The sequence below is a fragment of the Phacochoerus africanus genome, chromosome 10 (assembly GCF_016906955.1).
Source record: "Phacochoerus africanus isolate WHEZ1 chromosome 10, ROS_Pafr_v1, whole genome shotgun sequence".
Taxonomy (NCBI): Eukaryota; Metazoa; Chordata; class Mammalia; order Artiodactyla; family Suidae; genus Phacochoerus; species Phacochoerus africanus.
Window position 1 is genome coordinate 4,536,706 of NC_062553.1, and position 19,192 is coordinate 4,555,897.

Genomic DNA, 19,192 nt, shown 5'->3' on the forward strand with positions numbered 1-19,192 from the left:
GCGGTCAGCCGGGCACAGCAGCATCGGGGGTCGTGCCCTCTGAGAACCAGCTGGGTTGGGGGGTGTGATGGGAGGCTGGCCGAAAATGCCACCAGTTGTGTTTTCTTCTAGGAGCGAGAACGGCTTTTGCGGTCCAGAAGGCATCGCGGGAAAAGCCTGAAGCCGCCCAAGGTGAGCCTCTGCTTCGCCTCTGTGCCGGAATCTGCGGGGGAGAAGCAAGCGGTCTGTAGAGGGGCCCTAAGGGCAGAGACACGTCTCCGCGTGTGTGAGGGTGAAATGCTTGTTATAACCGTCTCTCAAAGCCGCATAAGTAACAGGCGATGGAGCTGGTTATTGAAACTCATTCATGGAAAACTTAGCGATGAATTGTGTATTTAGGCCTCAGGGGATGCGCGCCCCAAATTAAAAACATGAACACCGAGACCTTTCGAGGGATTTAAAGGACACAGGTCCTGGTTTCTAACATCTTACATCCTGTTTTGAAAAATCTGGAGCTTTGGGCTTTTTTGGAATAGTGCAGAATGCATTCTTCCTGGAAAATGTGGTTTTGCCCATGGTATAGAGATAGAGTCCAAACATCCAGGAGGGAGAGCAGAGCTGGGCTTGGAAAACTCAGATGCCACAGGGACCAAGCCAGAGTGTAAAAGAGTAAATTGGCGTTAAAAAGGGACTTGGTGGAGTTCCTGCTGTGGCTCAGCAGTAGGGAACCCAGTGAGTATCCATGGGGACGCGGGTTGGATCCCTGGCCTCACTCAGTGGGTTAAGGAGCCAGTGTTGCTGTGAGCTGCAGTGTAGGTCGCAGACATGGCTCAGATCCTGCATTGCTCTGGCTGTGCTGTAGGCCGGCAGCTGCAGCTCTGACTTGACCCCTAGCCTGGGAGCTTCCATAGGCCAAGGTGTGACCCTGAAAAGCAAAAAAAGGGGGGGGGTTAGTTTGCCTTAACACCCATAAACATTTTTCACTCCCAGAAGACGTGGGCCCGATCTCCTTTTTATTGAACCAGACAGCCCTCCTGGCTTATTCTTAGGTGGAAATATGGTTATAGAGAAATATTCTGTGAAGGAAAGAGCAGTGCAGATGCGACGCCAAATGACCACAGACACCCGGCCTTGGTGTCGGGGTGACTGTAGGGAGTGGTGAGGACTGCGGAAAACTGGCCCCAGAACATCAGTCACTAGAAGACAGTGAGCCAGGTGCTGTCGGATGCTCTCTTTGTTCAAGAGAAGTGGCAGAGCTTACACATTCGTTTCCCGGGGCTTCTGTAGCAAAGCACCATGACCTGGGTGGCTTAGAACGGAAATGTACTAGCTCTGCTTTGGAGTCTCCGAGTCTAAAATTAAGTTGTTGGCAGCGCCAAGCTCCCTGTGGAACCCAGGGACAGGGCGGGGGGAGTCCATCCTTGTCTGTTCTTAGCTTCTGGCGATTTGCTGGCCATCGCTGGCTTTCCTTGTCGTGAAGCCACATGACTGTAATCCCTGCTTTTGTCGTCACATGCCGTTTTCCCTGTGCGGGTCTGTCACTGCATGGCCCTCTTCTTGTAAGGACACCAGTCACGTTGGGTTAGGCGTCCACCCCACACCAGTAACCTTCAGATTAACCAGTTATTGCAGTGACCGTATTTCCAAGTGAGGTCTCCTTCTGACGTCCTGGAGTGTGAGAACCTCAGCTTCTCATTCTGGGGGGACTCAGTTCACCTGTAACACCTTTATGTAAAATCGAAGGGCTGCAAATGTTGGTGCAAATGTTTGCAGTACACCCTGTGGGCCAGTCACAGTGGATCTGTGGACACTTGGGTAAGTGGTTTTTCATGCCATCTCCTTGAATCCTCCAAGCAACTCTGTGAGGCTGGTGTTATTATTTTTTTTTTCATTTTACAGTTATGGGAAGCATATAGATATAAAATACAGCAATGAGTCAAAGAGATAAAGGAAATTGACAAGGCTGATGACATTTAAACTCAGGTCTGGGGCCGCAAGGCCCAAGCATGTGCCACCAAGTAAGTGGAATGAGCTGCAGACCTCTACACGCTGACATTTGAATCTCAGAAGGGGGAAGTGGTTCCGCTTGGCTATTTTTAAATACCTATTTTTACTGTGGAAGCAGAATAATCGGCGTGTGGACTGTGTGGGAAGTAAGTCATCCATCACGGCAGCATGTCCCCGGGGCAGTCGGGGTTGGCATTTGAATGCAATCCCCCCACCCCATCCTCATCCCGCTTCAGTTTTTTGTTTTTTGCTTTTGTTTTTTTTGTCTTTTTGCCATTTTCTTGGGCCGCTCCCACAGCATATGGAGGTTCCCAGGCTAGGGGTCTAATCAGAGGTGTAGCCGCCGGCCTACACCAGAGCCACAGCAACGTGGGATCCAAGCCAACTCTGCAACCTACACCACAGCTCACGGCAACGCCAGATCCTTAACCCACTGAGTGAGGCCAGGGATTGAACCGGGAACCTCATGGTTCCTAGTTGGATTCGTTAACCACTGAGCCACGACGGGAATGCCCAGTTGTTCTTTTTTTTTTTTTTTTTTTCAATAATGTAACTGTAATTGTAGGATACACTTTTGCACTCTGGTTTTTTGTTTTTGGGGTTTTTTACTTAACATTATACTGTAAAGCATTTATCCATGTGAGGCTGTCAGCATCAATATACGTTTTCACGGCTACGTGATCCGTTGAGTGGATGGGCCCTACGCTTGTTCACCACGCTGTCTGCCAGCATGTTTGCCTCTAGCTCCTCAGGGGTGTGCATATAGCTGCCGTCCGTCTGTCCAAGTTTACAAATTCAGCTCTTCCCGGCCCCTTCGGCTGGAGTCGCTGAGTGCTGGGCCGTTCATTAAGTGACCACCCTTCCCCTGTCTGGGCCTGCCTGCTTCTGGAAGTGTCCCCACGGTGAACTCCTTTTGTCCAGAAAGCTGTGCCCAGAGTCTGGCTCATTCCTCAGGGTAGATCCCCCGAAGCTGAAGTGTGGGTGGGGGGTGGGAAGACTTTGCGGAGGAACCTCCGCCCCCCCCGCCCCCCCCCCCCGCCTTACGAAGGAGTGGCGTTGTCTCGCACCGTTGCCAGTAATGTATGCGAATGCCACGCTTCCTCGGGACAGACACTTACAAAGCAGCAATCTAGGAGTTATCTAGGAGTTCCCTTCGTGGCTCAGCAGTTAACAAACATGACTAGGATCCGTGAGGATTCGGGTTCAATCCCTGGCCTTGCTCAGTGGGTTAAGGATCCGGGGTTGCCGTGAGCTGTGGTGTAGGTTGCAGACTACACCACAGCTTGGATCCCACGTTGCTGTGGCTGTGGTGTAGGCTGGCGGCTACAGCTTTGATTTGACCCCTCGCCTGGGAACCTCCATGTGCTGTGGATGTGGCCCTCAAAAGCCAAAAAAAAAACCCAAAAAAAGGCAACAATCTAAAGTGTTCAGTTTGTTTCATTCGCTGGCTGCGCTGTGGCATCATATACCACAGAGAAGTTTTTTAAGAAACCCATGTTTGAGCCATCACTCTGTTTTTCAGACCTCTGTCAGGATGCCTGGAATGAGAAAAGGCTGTGTCTACTCCTCTTGGTTTCTGCGTGTGCCTATGGAAAGAGAACCTGACAAAGGCCTAGAATGGACTTAGGATTTGCTAGGCTTGTCCGTGCAGCAGGCGAGGAGGGCAGGTGCTGTGTCCTGCTCACCACATCCTGGTCACCGCCTGGCCCAGAGTAGGTGCCCTAAATAGTTGCTGACTTGGCTGAACAAGATGTACTCTGGGTATCGCAAGCCCGCCCGGACCCTGCAGTTCCCCCGGAGGGGCTCCTCCAGTTCCTCACCCACAGCCCAGCTGCTGCAGCTGTGCCAAGGGCAGAGCAGTCCTGCCAAGCTTCATCATCCAGGAGGGTCATCACGTTCCCAGGGGCTGCTGACCTGTCTCACGGGGCTTTGGGGGACAAGACTGTCATGGGCTGTGCCTGCCTGGAGACGCTAGTTCAGCCCCTGGCGGAGGTCACAGGGAAAGGACCCTGAGCGGTTCCTCGGGCCCTGTCTGGGGAGAGAGAGGGCCTGCTCTGCGGAAGGTCCCATCAGGGCCTAACCAGGAAGCAGAGCCCCGCCGTGGCGTGGCGGGAGGGGGGCGGGGGGTCAGCCGTTGAGAGCTGTGTCCTAGGAGAGAGAGAAATGCGAGAACAACGCCCAGCCTTAGTACAGCTTGCTTGCATCACATGCTTCAAAGTGGGGCTGGGATCTCGGATGAGGCCCCGAAGCCGTGTGGGAGCCAGACCGGCTCCTGGCTGTGTAGCCTTGCACTCTGGGAACCTCGGGTTCTTAGAACAAACATCACATCTATGAGATTAAATAAAGCTTCTGGCTCTGTGCCCTGATGTGTAGTCAGGAATCAGTAAATTACAGTTTCTCTTCCTTCATCTCAAATCAGTAGCTTTCCTTCGCAGGGCCTGTTAAATGCAGATTTCCAGGCCCTGCCCCCCCACCTCCCTGGCCTAATTCATATCACTTTTTTTTTTTTTTGAGAGAGAGAGACAGTCTCAGGTAACAGTGAGGTGACATCTGGACACCCTTAAGCTAGTAGCTGTCCTTAGAGAGGAGGTTGGGAAGCAGTGAAGCCCCCTGGAGACCAGGCCCTTCCTTGGGTTCAAGTGTCAGTATCATGGTGTGTGTGGGGGGTCTTCTGTCACCAGTTCGCAGCTGAGGAGCTTCTGGCAGGTCACTCCTGGTCGTGGCTCCTGCATCCATTCTGATAGGACACCTAGGGCATCCCAACATGACCTCATGCCCCCAAGGCCAGGCCCGCAGCCTCAGGCATGGCTGGATCTAGATGCTCACACGACACTGACATCTTTCAATTGTGCTTTTCTCTAGGCCGGCCTTTTTCTCAAGCAGGCTTTCCCCACACGGTGGCCCAGATGGCTTAGCAGCTTCAGGCTGGCCCTGCATTTGCCTATGGCAGAGCTTCTGTGGGCAGACGGTACCTCTCCTCAGTGGTTCCAGCAAAAGTCCCAGGGCTGGGGCTCCTTGGCTCAGCCTTGTCACAGGCCCTTCCCTGAACCAGTCCCATCTCTGCCGGGGTGGCACCTCATTTGGAAAGATGGCTTAAAGACTTAGCACTAAATTGCAGAGCATGACATGGTTGCATAGCTCATATTGCGAATACTTTTTAATTTTTTTAATTTTTATTTTTTTGTCTTTTTGCCTTTTCTAGGGCTGCTCCCATGGCATATAGAGGTTCCCAGGCTAGGGGTCTAATTGGAGCTGCAGCTGCTGGCCTACGCCAGAGCCACAGCAATGCCAGATCTGAGCCGCGTCTGTGACCTACACCACAGTTCATGGCACCAGATCCTTAACCCACTGAGCAAGGCCAGGGATGGAACCCGCAACCTCATGGTTCCTAGTCGGATTCGTTAACCACTGAGCCACGACGGGAACTCCTCATATCGTGAATACTTTGAAAGGAGCAGGGAATCAAACATTATTAGAAGTTGAAGTGTATGTGAACTTGGCTATATATTTTTTTCTTTGCCTTTTAAGGTTGCTTTACTACCTTTCAAAGTACAAAAGTTGTACTTTTTTATGGAAAAATCTGCCTTTTTTTTTCTACTAGGAGGGTTTTTCTTTTGATCTTTACTCCTAGAGAAGCTTCTGCAAGAAACACGAGGCCCTCATAGGTACCATATGGGTGGGGACCTGAAGACAGCTCCAGTTGCAGTTTTTCTGTGGATAATGTTTTAGCCTGTGTAAATGGTGAAACAAATGCCTGCAGAAGGATTTCTGAGAACCCGTGGGTTTAGCTCATCCAGGGTGCGCGGCAGCCAGGGACCAAACGGGGACATTTTCCTAGCACCAGAGGCGGGAGGCGCCTCCCCGTTCTGGGCTGTGGTCCCGGGCTCTGATCTCTCCGCGTCATGGTTGCCAGGGGTCTTCCCCGGGGACCTTTGCAATCATCCAGGGACCCTGGGCCCGTGCCACGGCCCTGACGACAGGACGGCTCTGGGAGCCTGGGGTCTGGGCGGAAAGCCCCGGAGACGAAGCCAGCACGGAGGCCGTCCTCTGTGACAGATGCGCCCAGGCCCAGCCCCTGGAAACCAGCGCCTCTCGGCCCACGGATCTGCCCCAGTGCTGGCATCCCTTCTGATAAAGGCGCACCTTCCCAAGTGATCCCAGTCTCAGATCCCCCCAGCAGACGAATCCGCAGGAAGGCGGTGGGCCTGCGTGGCCGAGGAAAGGAGGGTGTTTCCTCCTAGGATTCTAGAGAGGCCTGGAATCGATGGCCACGATGTGGCTCTCGGCTGCCGGGGCACACTCGGGCTAGCGGGCGTGCAGCGCCTCCCCGCCATGGAGTACATCCTCTTGGTGCTGTACTTCTCCTTCTTCCTCTGCCTCTGCGCCCTGGTGTGCCTGTACTTCTCCGGCTGCCAGGAGATGACCTATAAGCACGAAGGTGAGCGGCCAGCTCCGGGGCTCAGGGGGCGTCCTCCTGTGCAAGTCACTGGCGGTGACGGGGACATTCCTCCCTGTGACAGCGATGGCTGGGAAGGATGCAGGTGGCGGGGGAGGGGCCGAGCGAGGCTGGAGTCCGTGAGGGATGTTTATCTGGGAGGCGCCCCGCTTTCTGCCTGTTCTGTGTGATCTGCTGAGGATGAGCCTCTCTGTACACCAACACGTAAAGGGAGAAGCAGCATTTCTTTTTCCATCGCTTTTGCCCAAACTGCACTTCGGGTGGTCAGGTTAGTTTGTGAAAAGGTGTCGTCAGCAAGGTGAGAGTGGAGGAAAGTCTGGAGCGGGGGGGTCCCGAGTGTACAAAAGCTGTGCTCGGAGTGAGCAGAAGTGGGCATGTCTGCTCCTGAAGAGTCTTGTCTTAGGAAGTTCCCGGGGGATTTTTGAATGACGGGGGCTCTGAAACATCAACAGTTTCTTTCATGCTTGACTTATCACAAAAGCCCATCACGAGCCCAGTTTCTGAGGACACCCTATTTCTGGGTGATGTTCCTCTCATGGCTCGGAGGCTGGTGTGTTATTTGACGCAGATGGAAATGCAGAGTGAGGCAGCCGCGCTCTGTCTCCAAAGAGGACAGGCCACCACCAGGTTTTCACTTGGAAGCGTAAATGTCTCTTATCCTGTTTTCTATGAATGAAAGCATATAAATACACAGTACATCTTGGCTTCCCCTGTAATACTATCATTACCACAACCCCCTCATTCTTAGAGAAGAGAAACTATACCCAACCTGTGTGTTATACGAGGTGTGGGGTCGTAGGTCACTCCTGCCTTGGAAATTGGGTGTGTGCCGTGCTGTGTACTGTGGATTCCTCTCCTTTGTTGATTTGGGGTTCTAATGTGAATGCCCTTTGGGGTTTGATCCCCGCCCTCAGAGGTCCATCCTTCTGGCTTTACTGAAACATGCGTCCTTGGTGTCTTGGTTTCTAGGGTCACATTATACTTTAGGGGGCTCCGCTTGGGTCTGGGGATAGGCTGTTAGCAAAGGCAGGTCTGCTTTAAACGCACGACTGCAGGGTCCAGAGGTATGACCGTTTTGGAGCTCAGAGATGGACTCCCTAACTAGCAGTCGCACAAGGTTTCAAAAATCGGGCCATCGGAGGTCATGGAACACCGAGTCATCACCCTCCCCCCCCCAAATGGCCACGACGCCCGCAGCACGTGACCAGGACTCAGCACTATGTCCCGGGGTGGGCTGTGTGGCTTGCTGCTTTCTGGGGCTCCGTCAGTGTGCCAGCCAGGCTCTCCCTGCATCACCAGCCCGCACAGCAGCCACCAGACCTGTCCCCAGAGGCCTCGCAATTAGCGGTGTTTACAAGAAAAAAAGTCAGCCGAGTGGCTGCCAGAAAAAACAAGGAGCCTGGAGTGTGGGTGAACCGCGCATGCGCAGAGTAGCTGAGCGCTGCAAACGCGTCCGCCCCCGGTTGTCATGGCCACGGCTCCCTGGAGATGGGTGTCTGCAGAGTTGCTGCTACCTGAACTCAGGCGGGGTTTCTCATGGGGCGGGGGGGGGGGAGATCTGAATATAGGACTGTCCCTAACCTCCACTTAGGAATGTGTTTGACGTTGGTGGAGCCTAAGGGGGCCTCACGTTCCTATCCGGGGGACTGACCTGGGGCGCACAGCCAGGTGGCTGCCCCGCTGACGCCAGCGGCAGGAACAAGGGGAAGGGAGGCCATGTGCAAACCTGGAACCCTTTGTTTGCAAGCAGATTTGGTGTTGAGTCCATTGCAGATACTCATTGAAAAACCATTATTTCTTGGGTGTGCCAGGCCCTGGGCTGCAGCGGGGAACAGAAGAGCCCCAGTCCTGGCTCTCCTGGAACAAAATCTCTGTTCCCTTGGGCCTTACATTCTAGAGAAGGAAGACAGGTTGATGAGCACAGAAGCTCAGTGTGTCTGACGTGAGGTGGTGATGAGCGCCAAGGAGAAAAATAAAGGCGGGGTGGGAAGAGGCTAGTTGGGACTTGGATGTGGTGGTCAGGGAGGTTTTGGGGCTTTGTTGTTGTTGTTATTTTGGCCGTGTCCACGGCATGGAGAAGCTCTTGGGTCAGGCATCAAACCTGCACCACAGCCACAACCCCAAGCCACTGCAGTGACAACACCAGATTTTTTTTTTTTTTTTTTTTGCTTTTTAGGGCTGCACCCGCAGCATATGGAGGTTCCCAGGCTAGGAGTTCTAATCAGAGCTATAGCTGCAGGCCTACACCACAGCCGCAACAATGCCTGATCCAAGCCGTGTCTGTGACCTACACCACAGCACAAAGTAAAGCCAAATCCTTAACCCACTGAGCGAGGCCAGGGATCGAACCCGAAACCTCATGGTTCCTAGTTGGATTCGTTAACCACTGAGCCATGAAGGGAACTCCGACAACACCAGATCTTCAACCAGCTGTGCCGCAAGGGAACTCCAGGGAGGTCGTTTTTGGTATTACATTTGTGCCCAGGACCCGAGGGAAGTGAGGGAGAGAGTGAATGGGTCCTGGGGAAGAGCGTCTAGACAGTGCAAGGGCCCTGTGGCCGGCATGTGGAAGGTGCGGGATGTGCTCGGCCCTGCGGCCGGAGCCCAGTGGCAGCAGCGTGCAGGAGGCCAGAGCAGGCTGGGGGCAGGGCTGCAGGGCCTGGAGACTCTGCAGCGTGGGTGTTGGCTTTTACTCAGGTGCGGAGCCTTTGGGCTTTGGGCAGAGAACCAACACAACAGGACTCTTGTTTCAAGACAGGTTATGGGACAAGGACAGGGCCGGGAGGGACACTAGGAGGCAATTTTTAAGATTTCAGTGTGAGACGATGGTGGCTTAGACCAGCAGAGAGGCTCTGATTCATGGAGAGTTGGATTCTGGGTTAAAGATGAAGCCGTGGTTTTTCCCAGAGAGGCGTGAGAGAGCGGAGCATCTTGTTTTGGCCTGAGCAACAACGAGGACGGAGCTGCCGGTGGGAGCTGTAGGTTTTGAGGGTGTTCGGTAGGCATCCACTACCCCCACGGTGCTGTCGAGGAGATGGCTGGCACGCGAGTCGGAGGTCGGGGCAGAACATGCCCCACCTGTGTCAAACAAACAGAAATGGAGCTCAAGGTGGAAGCAGTTTGCAGAAACACAAATGCCAAATGCAAGGATCCGGTGGGCGACAGCGGTGGTCGGGTGCCTTCAGCAAAGCCTCTGGAGGGACACCAGCTGTCCAAGTTGCCGAGTCCCCTTCCCTCCCTTCCTGATTGTGAAGTCTTTCCTCGTCGTGTCAGTGACTGGGTACCAGCCGCATTTCCCCTGCATCTGGGCACGTGAGACTGTACGACAGCATTGGCTCAAAGAGCAGGAGGGCCCCTGAGCGTCTGGGGGGAGCACCCTGACCCCTCTGTGTGCTGAGGGCTGGGGAGGGGAGAAGCCTGTTCAGCCAGTGGGAGCCTGGGGCTTGGCTCGGGATTTAGTTAACAGTGCTTTCTTCACGGTGAAGGGTATTCATTGATTGTAAAAACAAAATTCCTTCTCAGGGGTTATTTTGGGGGAAAACAAACAAACAAACAAACAAAAGCCAGTGTTCCTAGGAAAAGGGCTGTTGATCTGGCCATTGCCGTTGACGCCTGCAGCCACAGGGGACAGACAGATGCTCTGGTGGCAGGACCAGGCCTGGTTTTGATCTAGTTGTGGCCTCCAGGCTCCACGCAGAGAAGGCTCTCAGCAGGTGCATCTGAGTGAGTGAGTGAGCAAATGGATGTGGGAGTGAATGAGTGAGAGAGAGTGAGTGAGTGAGTGAATGAATGAGCCAGTAGAATGAATGAATGAATGAGGCCCCAGCTCCTGCGATGTCCGGGAAGGGAGAAGAGCTGGCAGGGTGACCACGAGGCCAGCGCACAGGGCATTAAGCCTGTCTCTGAATCTGACCACCGGCTGTCTGTGGGCCCATTACACTTTGCCTTCTGATCTATCAATATTCCAAATTTTCTGTAACAAAACATTAAACTAAAATTGCCTCTTGGGGCACGTCTGGTGAGGACCTGGGCTCCCCGCTTGCCCACCTGGGGACCCCCTGCCCTTTTCGCTTTCCTCGGGTCTGGCACAGAACTCAGCATCTCACGTGCCCCCCCCGCCAACTCAGTACAGCAGGGATGCTGCTCACCACGTGTCACGGTGCTGGGCTGGCGCACGGCGACCTGGCTCTGTGCTTCCAGGTGGACTGGGGCTTCTGTGTCCATCTGATGGCGACAGACGCTGAGGCCCCGAAGGGCTGACTGCCTCGCAAAAGGTCATCGGCTCGAGCCTGGAGCCAGAGTTGGGCCGTCAGGCTCTGGGACAGCCCTCCTCCCTCTGACCAGCTCCGGCCTCATCCCTCCCCCCCCCGCCCCCAGCCAATCGCTGACCCCTCCTCCCGGGGTGCCTGGTGGCCCAGAAGTGCATCGGAGCCCCCTGTGCCCCTGGCTGATGGGGTGGGGGACCCAGGCGATTCGCAGTCCCCTTCTCACGCGTGCAACTTGCCTTTTACAGAAGCATGTTGTGGAGACATTTTTTGGATTTGACGAGGAGTCTGTGGACTCGGAAACGCTGTCGGAAACGTCCTGCAACACAGACAGGACGGACAGGGCCCCGATCACGCCCGAGGAGGACCTGGACGACGTAAGTGGCCCTCGCCCCCCAGGGGGATGCGTGTGGGGCACCTCCGGTCTCTGGCGGCTGTGGGCATCCCTCCCTCGTTGCGAGACTGGTACCCCCAAGGAGCTGGGTGATCACAGCTCACAGTGTCCAGGGGAAGCGGTCTCCACTTTTATGGGTTCTGAGAATGGTGACGGCGATGGTGGTGGCACATGGGGACCTCTTTCTTTTCCCAGCATGGATTTCACGGAGGAGCTCTGTGGCGGCTGTGCGCTGCCGACCCTTTGTCATTAAAAGCGTTGCACACGGTGTGTCCCTCTCCCCCTGGGCTCCGGCACACACCCCTGCCTGTGAAGACGGTGGCACATCACTGTAGGAGCGGCTCCAGGCAGCTCTGAAAAGGGCAAAGAGCAGCATGAAACCCACCCGAACCTCTGACCCCGGCTCGGTTCCCTCCCGCGTTCCCGTCCCTCGGTCTGGGCACATCTGGTCCCTGAGGACCACGGTGCTGGGAGCCAGAGTCACAAAGGAGTGACGAGTGGCCTCGCCCTCCCCACCTGCCCCCTTTCGGCACCAGAGCCTCTGCTGCGTGTCCACCTCCTCCGTCATGAGCAGATCCACCGGATCCGGATCCGCGTGGGCCCCTAACCTGATGGGCTCCTGTGAGGGGTGCGCTCTGCATCCCAGTCCTTTGGGCGGGAGCTGCTCTTCCCTTAGAGGCAATTCCGATACCCTTTCAGTGTAGACGAGCCCCACGCCCTTGGGGCTGGCTCACCCTTGCTCCCTGCGCAGATTGTCCGCGTTCGGGGAGCCCGTGGGAAGAACACTGATGGCAGAGACGGCAGAGGCGGCCTCTTCTCCCCGAGCCCTTTGCCCCAGGGTTCCCATTAGGGCCTGGCAGGACCAGTTCATGTGTAACTGGGGGCAGTGGCCGTGATATCCTAACCTGCCTGGCACTGCCGGTCACTTCAAGTCACGTGCTTCCTCATGCCTTTCTTTTCCATGCTGCCAAGACCACGACCCGGGAAGAGGCTGACCTGAGGTTCTGCCAGCTGACCAGGGAGTACCAGGCCCTGCAGCGGGCCTATGCCCTGCTTCAGGAGCAGGTCGGGGGGACGCTGGACGCCGAGCGAGAGGCCCGGGTAGGTGCGGCAGGCGGGGCGGCGAGGGGCCAGGCTGAAGCTCGGGGCGCGGGCCCTTTCCAGCAGCAGGGGTCTGTAGGGGTTCCAAGAGGGGCGCCTCCACCTCGGCCAGGCTCCAGCATTTGGCAAACCCAGCGGGAGCTTTCTGCCCATCCTCAGTGTGACAGCGGGACCTGCCCTGTGTCCCGTCCGTTTGTAAGAACAGTTTCAGATCATAAGCGTCAGGGATGCAGTCAGACTGTGTTAAGTAGCCTTCTCCCACTCCTGGCTGAGACACCCCAAGAACATCTCTCAGGGGCCCAGGCAGGGACTGTCAGGGTGCTCCCAGCCCACAGGGCACTCTGGTCTCTGCCGGCCAGTCCGGTCTGGGCCCCGCCAGCCCTCGTGCTGCGGGCCGACCTCTGCCTTCTAGTGGTGTGCGCTCAGTGGTCCATACCCCGCCTTCGGAAGCCGCATAGACCACACGCAGTCCGCTGGCCTTCCGCTGACGGCCGGGAGCTCCCGGGAGCACGCCCACCAATGCCAGCATTTTGCCCCAGCGTGCCCCCGGTTTCATTCCCACAACAGCCCCTTGAGGTAGGAGGTGGTGCGTGAGGCTGCGGGAGGGAAGCTTCTAGTGCACGGTCACATTCAGTCTGTAACCTGTAGATTGGAGGAGATGTATTGCTAGACTTGGTTTGGGCTAATCATGTGGTTTTTACTAAATGTTTCATCACTTGCAATGCTTAAAAGTCAGGAGATTTCACATGGAAATCCAGATTCCTGGCTTTTCTAGAAAGTTCAGGACATCTGGCAGTGCCTACCTTCCCATTCCACACAGTCTCACTTGGCTGCAGCTGCTGAGTGGCAGTCGCCCTGAAATGGGACCTGTGACTCTGGTTTGCCACAGTCCCCACCACTCCCTATTACCCCGCACCCAGTTGTCTTCCTTTATTTACAGAACCTGCCTGCTGCCTGGGGTATTTTGGTTTTCAGCCCCTGCTCCAGGACAAAGGGCCCACGAGCTGGACTGAGCCAGCGTAAAAGTGTTGCTGGTGCTCATGCTGCAGCCGCTGACCTTGTCCAGAAGACTGGGCTGGGACCTGACGCATCTGGCTTACAACCCCTAGGGCAGACACTGGTCCTTTCTCCAGGCTGCAGTGTCCTTGTTTATAAATGGCAGTGTGACCACGGCAGTGGCTTGAAGACTTTTATTTCTTAAACACGTCGCACGTGTAGGTGGCAGAGGACGCAGATGTAACCAGGCCTCTCTGAGCCTGGGCTCCTCACAAAGGACCCTCTTCTCAGCCTGGATGCAGCCTGGTCCCGTCTCCTCCTCTGTCACCGTCCGACCTGCTCACTTCCTGGTCTTCTTCTCATTTCAGACTCGGGAACAGCTCCAAGCTGATCTGCTGAGGTGCCAGGCCAAAATCGAGGATCTGGAGAAGTTGCTGGTCGAGAAAGGGCAGGTGAGCGCCGGTGGTCGTGTGCTCTGTGGCTCTTTGCGTTTCTGTCCCCTCGGTGGTGTGGCTGGGGCCCTGGTGCCAGGGCTGTGCTGCAGAACTTCATCGGTGGCTCCAGAGACGTTAGCGGAAAAAAAGCAGTAGCAGAGGCCAGGCGAGACTATTCCAGCTCGCACGCCTCTTTACCGAGTTTTAAAAAGTCAAAGACGTTATGAGATTCTCACGTGGCGTTTCTTTGTTTGTGAAATGCACAAGAGTTGGAGCTAATCCCCAAAGCGGTCACCAGAATCTTTTCTGACTCGAATCTGGGGAGAAAGCTGCCATTGTCGGTCACGGTTAAGTTGCGGAAATGAACTGGCATCTGTGATCAGCTCTGAGTGGTGGCAGAGGGGGCCTCAGGGTTCCGAGCCGTGACCGCCTCACGGCGAACGGTGACCTGGGCCCCAAGCCTCTCAGATGAGAGTCACCTCCATGTGCGCGTTTTCTGCACTTGGTTAGGTCTGGAATCTCTGAATCCATGGCCTTTGTCGACAGCAGGACACAGCAGAGAGGCAAAGGCTGGGTCCAGACCCGTCCCCTGGGGTTAGGGGGACCCTGAGGGGCTCTGGGTGGAGGTCCAGCCTCGGGGGTAGCGTCTAAAAGCAGGACCAACCCAGGGGTCAGTACAGGCGGGCCGTGCTCTCCCCGTTAGAGGGCTCCCTGTGGAAAGGGATAAGCCAGACTTCTCCATGGCTCCCCCAGAGGTTTCCGTCCTGCTGGACGTGATCCTGCCCTCCTGCAGGCAGAGGGTCTCTGCTCCACGTGGTCACCCAGGGATCCAGCAGCAGAGGCAGTGCCACCTTGTCCTGGCCTGTCCACACCACTCCTCGGCAGGGGAGACGAAACAGCGAAAGAGGCTGCTCGCTGCCTCGGCACATTCCTGCCAACAGTGAGGGTGTCACAGAGCGTGCTGGGCGGGTCTGGTGTTCTGGGGGCACCGCTGCCCCGGCCCCCAGGAGGTGAGCCACAGAGGGGTGGGGCACAGAGCATAGGGAGGCGATTGAGGGAGGGATTATAAGAGGTTCCAGGGTTCAGGGGGACTCGGGAAGAGCTTCCGAGCAGATGGCTCAGAACTAACTCTGGTGTCCAGTGAGTGGGATGAGGGCTTGGCTTGGGACTGAGATTCAGACAGAGGCGGCTGACTTCCCACCAGCACTCAGGCTGAGCACAGGGTAGCTCATCGTGCAAGGACCGAGTGGGCAGCTGCTCAGGTAACCTGTCCAGAATGTTCCACGGAGGCAGGAGAGCAGAGCAGAGCACACACTGCACAGCCAGCCCTGCCGCTGATCTGGGGCAGGTTACATGATCTCTCGAGGCTCGGTTTCCTCATCTTTAAAATGGGTCTCATCCGAGTGCTTAACACGCTGGGGAAGGGGGGTGGGAGATGAGGCTGATTCCAAACTCCTGTCCCAAGCCGCCGGTGACCTTGGCTTCCCTCTTCCAGGCTGAGCTCACGGCTCGTAACTCCCGCCACCACAGCCTACGACTAGGTTAACCTCCCACCTGAGGTTACTAAGCTCTGTTTGCAGGCCTGCTCTGCCCTCCACTGCTGCTAAATGAAGGGGCCAGTTTGGGACAAAGCACATGGCCATTCACTCAGTGAACACTCACCAGAGCCCTTGGCCCGCACAGGCTCTATGCTGGAGGGATGGGGTGATACTATCAGTTAGCTATTGCTGCCTAACAAATCACCCCACAGCTTAGTTGTTCACAGCAGCAAAAAAAATTGTATTTGCTGGCAATTCTGTGCATCAGCAGTTTGGTCTCGGCTCAGCTGGTGGGTCTGCTGCTGGTCTTACCTGGGGTCATTCTAGAGTCTCCACTGTCCGTAGATGGTTTGGGGCTAGATGGCCACCGATGGCCTTGCTGTCCTGTCTGAGCATTGGTGCCAGCCATGGCCAGCTCTCTCCTCGTGGTCTCTCATCCTCAAGGAAGCTCCCCTGGCTTCTCCCCCTGGTGGTCTGGGGGCAAGAAGAAAAGGCAGACCCCAAAGCACAAGTTCATGCCCCACCTCCGCCTGCATCCCGTTTGCTCATATCGCAGGGGCCGCAGCCGAGCCAGCCCCGAGGCTGCGGGAAATGCTGCCGTAAAGGGGCACAGAGACGGGGGCGGCAGGGCCTGCAACCCGCCCGGAAGAAACGACGAATGGAACACAGCCTTGTCCTCACGGGGACTCAGCCTGTGGCCCTACGCGTGCATCACCCTGGGATGACGCGGAGTGATACGCGCTGGGTAGAGGGTCGGGCGGAAGAAAGTTCTCGTTCCTTTGTCCATCCCCTGGTATCTGCTGAGCTCCGGCTGCGCGCTGGGTACCATGCTCGGCCCTGGGGATGCTGGCGAAAAGGCAAACTTAGCGCTTTGTGCTTCTGGAACTTTCCTGGGCAGGACGTGACCAGCAAAGATGCGGTGAGGGGCCAAGGGCAGAGGGTGTGAGGGCAGCACTGGTGTGTTACGGTAACGACACCGGGGCTGTGGGGCCTGGGCAGACCCTTAGGGTGTGGCTCGCGGACTGCAGAGGACAAGGCCAGGGAGGGTCCCCAGGGCCGGCTTGGTGGCGCTGCAGCTGTTTTCCTGTCCACGGAACAGACGAGCCTCCAGTGCCCTAGGGAAGGGGAGCCGCGAGGTGGGATGTGCCGAAAACCTGCCCTTTCTTTTTTGGGTTTAAGGTGTCAGAGGGGCGGTGTGGCCATTCCAACGGCGGAAGCGACCTCTCCCCCTGACACTTTTTGTTCCTCAACTGTCTGTTTGCTTCCACGAGTGTGAACATAATTGGTACTTTCCCTAGGATTCCAAATGGGTCGAAGAGAAGCAGCTGCTCATCAGAACGAACCAGGACTTGCTGGAAAAGGTACGTGCCACGAACCCCCGGCCCCCAGGGACCTCAGAGGCCCGCCGCGCCCCCTTCCTGGTGGCCCCAGAGGCCTGGCCTCCCCCAGAAGAGAGACGTCTCCCTCTGGTCGAGCCGATTCCTGGGGGCTCCGGCCCCTGGTCCTGGTTCTGTCCTCTGTTGGGGGGGTGTCCACAGAGCTGGTCTAGACCGCCCTGCAGACATGGGGGGGCTTCCCGGCCGCCTCTGCTGTTGTCTTGGCTTCCAGAACCCCCACCCTCACGGAGGGGCCTAGGGAGCCGGCCGGCGGGCAGCTCCCGGGCAGTCGTGGTCCAGTTCGTGGGCTGGAGGCCGTGGCGCTGGCAGAGCTGAGCCTGTCCTTCCTTCTCTGCTCATGGACTTTCTGGTTCGTGCAACTGTCCAGAGTTCTCCAGGGGTTGGCTTGGGGAATAGACCTAATGCTTTGGGACAAGGCCTTAGCTTTATTTTGTTTTATTTTTATTTGTCAACGATTCAGTGATCTTTTTTCTTTTACAATTTACTGAGCCGGGGAGCCTTCCCCACCGTGCGCTTCTTAGAGCCTTTTCAGCCTCCTCAAAGGACCCTCGGCCCATTCGCAGTGACCCCGGTCTCCCCCCGCTCGCCCCTGGCAGTCTACTTTCTGTCCCATACATTCGCTTTTCCTGCACCTTCTGTACCCGTGGAACAGGACCTGGCTTAGGCCGTAGCTTCTAAGCCTCCCGGAGTGCCCGACCTGGACCAGCCCGGCCTCGCCCCCTTGGCAGGGGGGCTGCTGTCCGTCCCAGCTCTGTGCAGCCGTGCTCTGTGGTTGTTCACCATCCCATGTGTCCCAAGGCGGGGACATTGGGACAGGACTTGTCACTGTCCTGCAGAGTCGGCCTCGGGCGTTGGGAGAGATTTCGGGTCATTTGCCCTGCTCGCCAAATTCAGGGAGGCACAGCAAACTCTTGCTGTTTCCAGATGTCACCCTAGGGGGCAGCACCATCCCAGTAGAGACGGGAGGGAGTGGAGGTGGCTGTGACCACCGAGGCCCTGGCTTCTGTGCGTTGGCTTAGTTCTCACTGCGGGCAGCCAGGTGGGGGCTGCCGTTTGCCTCCTTGGGCAAAACTGAGGCACCTGTAGCTACGTAGCTGGTCCAGGGTCTCCCCTGCTCCCTGCCCCCCAGCCTGACCTGTGCTTCTGGGAGAACCGCCAGCATCATGGTCCCCGTGGGAGCTCCCTGGGGGACCCAGGGGAGGCGCCGTCCTGCTGTAGTTGGCAGACCCTGGCTGGGCTGCCTCTTCGGGGCGGGGTGGGAGACCTGGGACAGGCTTGGCGGTCACTCTTGCCTCCCCTGAGTTCATTGCTCCGTGCCTCAGTTTCTCCACCATCTGTATATTTAGCAAACACCTGGTCCCCACACTGAGCCAGGCCCAGGGCCCCAGGGACGAAGCAGACACGGCCTCTGTGTGTGCCACCCCGGCCTCTGTGGCAGAAAAGGCCGGCAGTGTCTGCCTCGCCTTCCCGCCCTCCCCCTGGTGACGCCCCCGTGTCCCCGGGCCAACACCGAGGGGGTCCACGGTCAGGGCGCACACAGGTTCTCACGGCCCCCAGTGAGACAGGGGTGCTCCCACCCGCTAACCCGTAGGTGTCTCTGATCTAGATTAACAGGCTGGAAATGGAAAAGAACCAGCTGAAGAACGAAATGCAAGACGCAAAGGATCAGAACGAGCTGTTAGAATTCAGAGTGCTAGAACTCGAAGTAAGAGACTCTATCTGTTGTAAACTCTCAAACGGAGCAGACATTCTCTTTGAGCCCAAACTGAAATTCATGTGAAAGTCCCAGACGTTTCTCAAGCATGTGTAAGGGGACGTGTGACACGTGTTTTCTTTTTCTTTTTCTTTTTTTAAACCTGTATGTTCAGAATAATTTCACTGCCTTAATATGTTCTGGAGAGAATGCTCGCCGAGTCTTTGGACATGTACCAGAGCTAATATATTTATTGCCTACGGCTTGTTTTTGCACTTAATAAAATAATTTGTTTTTGCAATATTTTGCCTTTTTTATTTGTGTTTCATTTCCATAACTACTTCTTTCCTGCATGCATAGTCACCTGGTATGCATTCTGCAAACCCGGACAGAAGCACTGTTGCAATTAATAACACACCTTTTTAAGTGACCTTGCATGCATGAATCTCACGTTTTGAAAGGAGCAGGGTCTAACCTGGCCGGCAGCTGACTCGGTGATGTGTTTACTGCTAGTTTGGCCCATTTTCTATTTGCCAAGGTGAACGTCAGGTAAGTACCCAGGGTCAAAGCAGATATTTGCCCAGGCGAATGATAACCTCGCTCCAGCCCTTTGATCCAGTGAATACAGACCTCGCAGCAGCACTGGACTTAAACGATTCCTGTTTGTAACGCAAACCGCAATTCAGAACTGCTCTGTAGGGTGTGCAAGGAGAGTGACTGCTGTTCACAGGGAGGGGTGGCCTTCCCACCTTCAGTAGCCTCCTCCGTGCACAGAGTTGGATCCCGTGGGACGCCACTGTGGGTTCCACGGCTGCCTCGGGTGTGTGACTGCCCTGCCCTGCTGCCACGTTACTTCCTAATCCTTTTCCGTTTGCTTTGTTTCCGTTTACAAACCATCGACATGGTACCATCACCCGAGTCTGTGACTGGTT

At 56.1% G+C, this 19,192-nt stretch overlaps 1 protein-coding gene across 2 annotated transcripts in view; it reads left to right on the plus strand.

Moving 5' to 3' along the window:
- JAKMIP1 (janus kinase and microtubule interacting protein 1) overlaps window positions 1-19,192 on the plus strand; it is a 141,793-nt gene that overhangs the window by 95,813 nt on the left and 26,788 nt on the right. Inside the window, exons 8-13 of one of the 2 annotated variants that reach the window (XM_047798564.1) lie at window positions 112-171; window positions 10,956-11,084; window positions 12,074-12,202; window positions 13,567-13,650; window positions 16,469-16,531; window positions 18,174-18,563. In XM_047798564.1, coding sequence (XP_047654520.1) covers window positions 112-171; window positions 10,956-11,084; window positions 12,074-12,202; window positions 13,567-13,650; window positions 16,469-16,531; window positions 18,174-18,347 — 639 coding nt within the window. In that variant the 3' untranslated portion in view covers window positions 18,348-18,563. Of the gene's footprint in view, window positions 1-111; window positions 172-10,955; window positions 11,085-12,073; window positions 12,203-13,566; window positions 13,651-16,468; window positions 16,532-18,173; window positions 18,564-19,192 lie in introns of those variants that run through there. The other variant, XM_047798566.1, reaches the window with a different exon arrangement.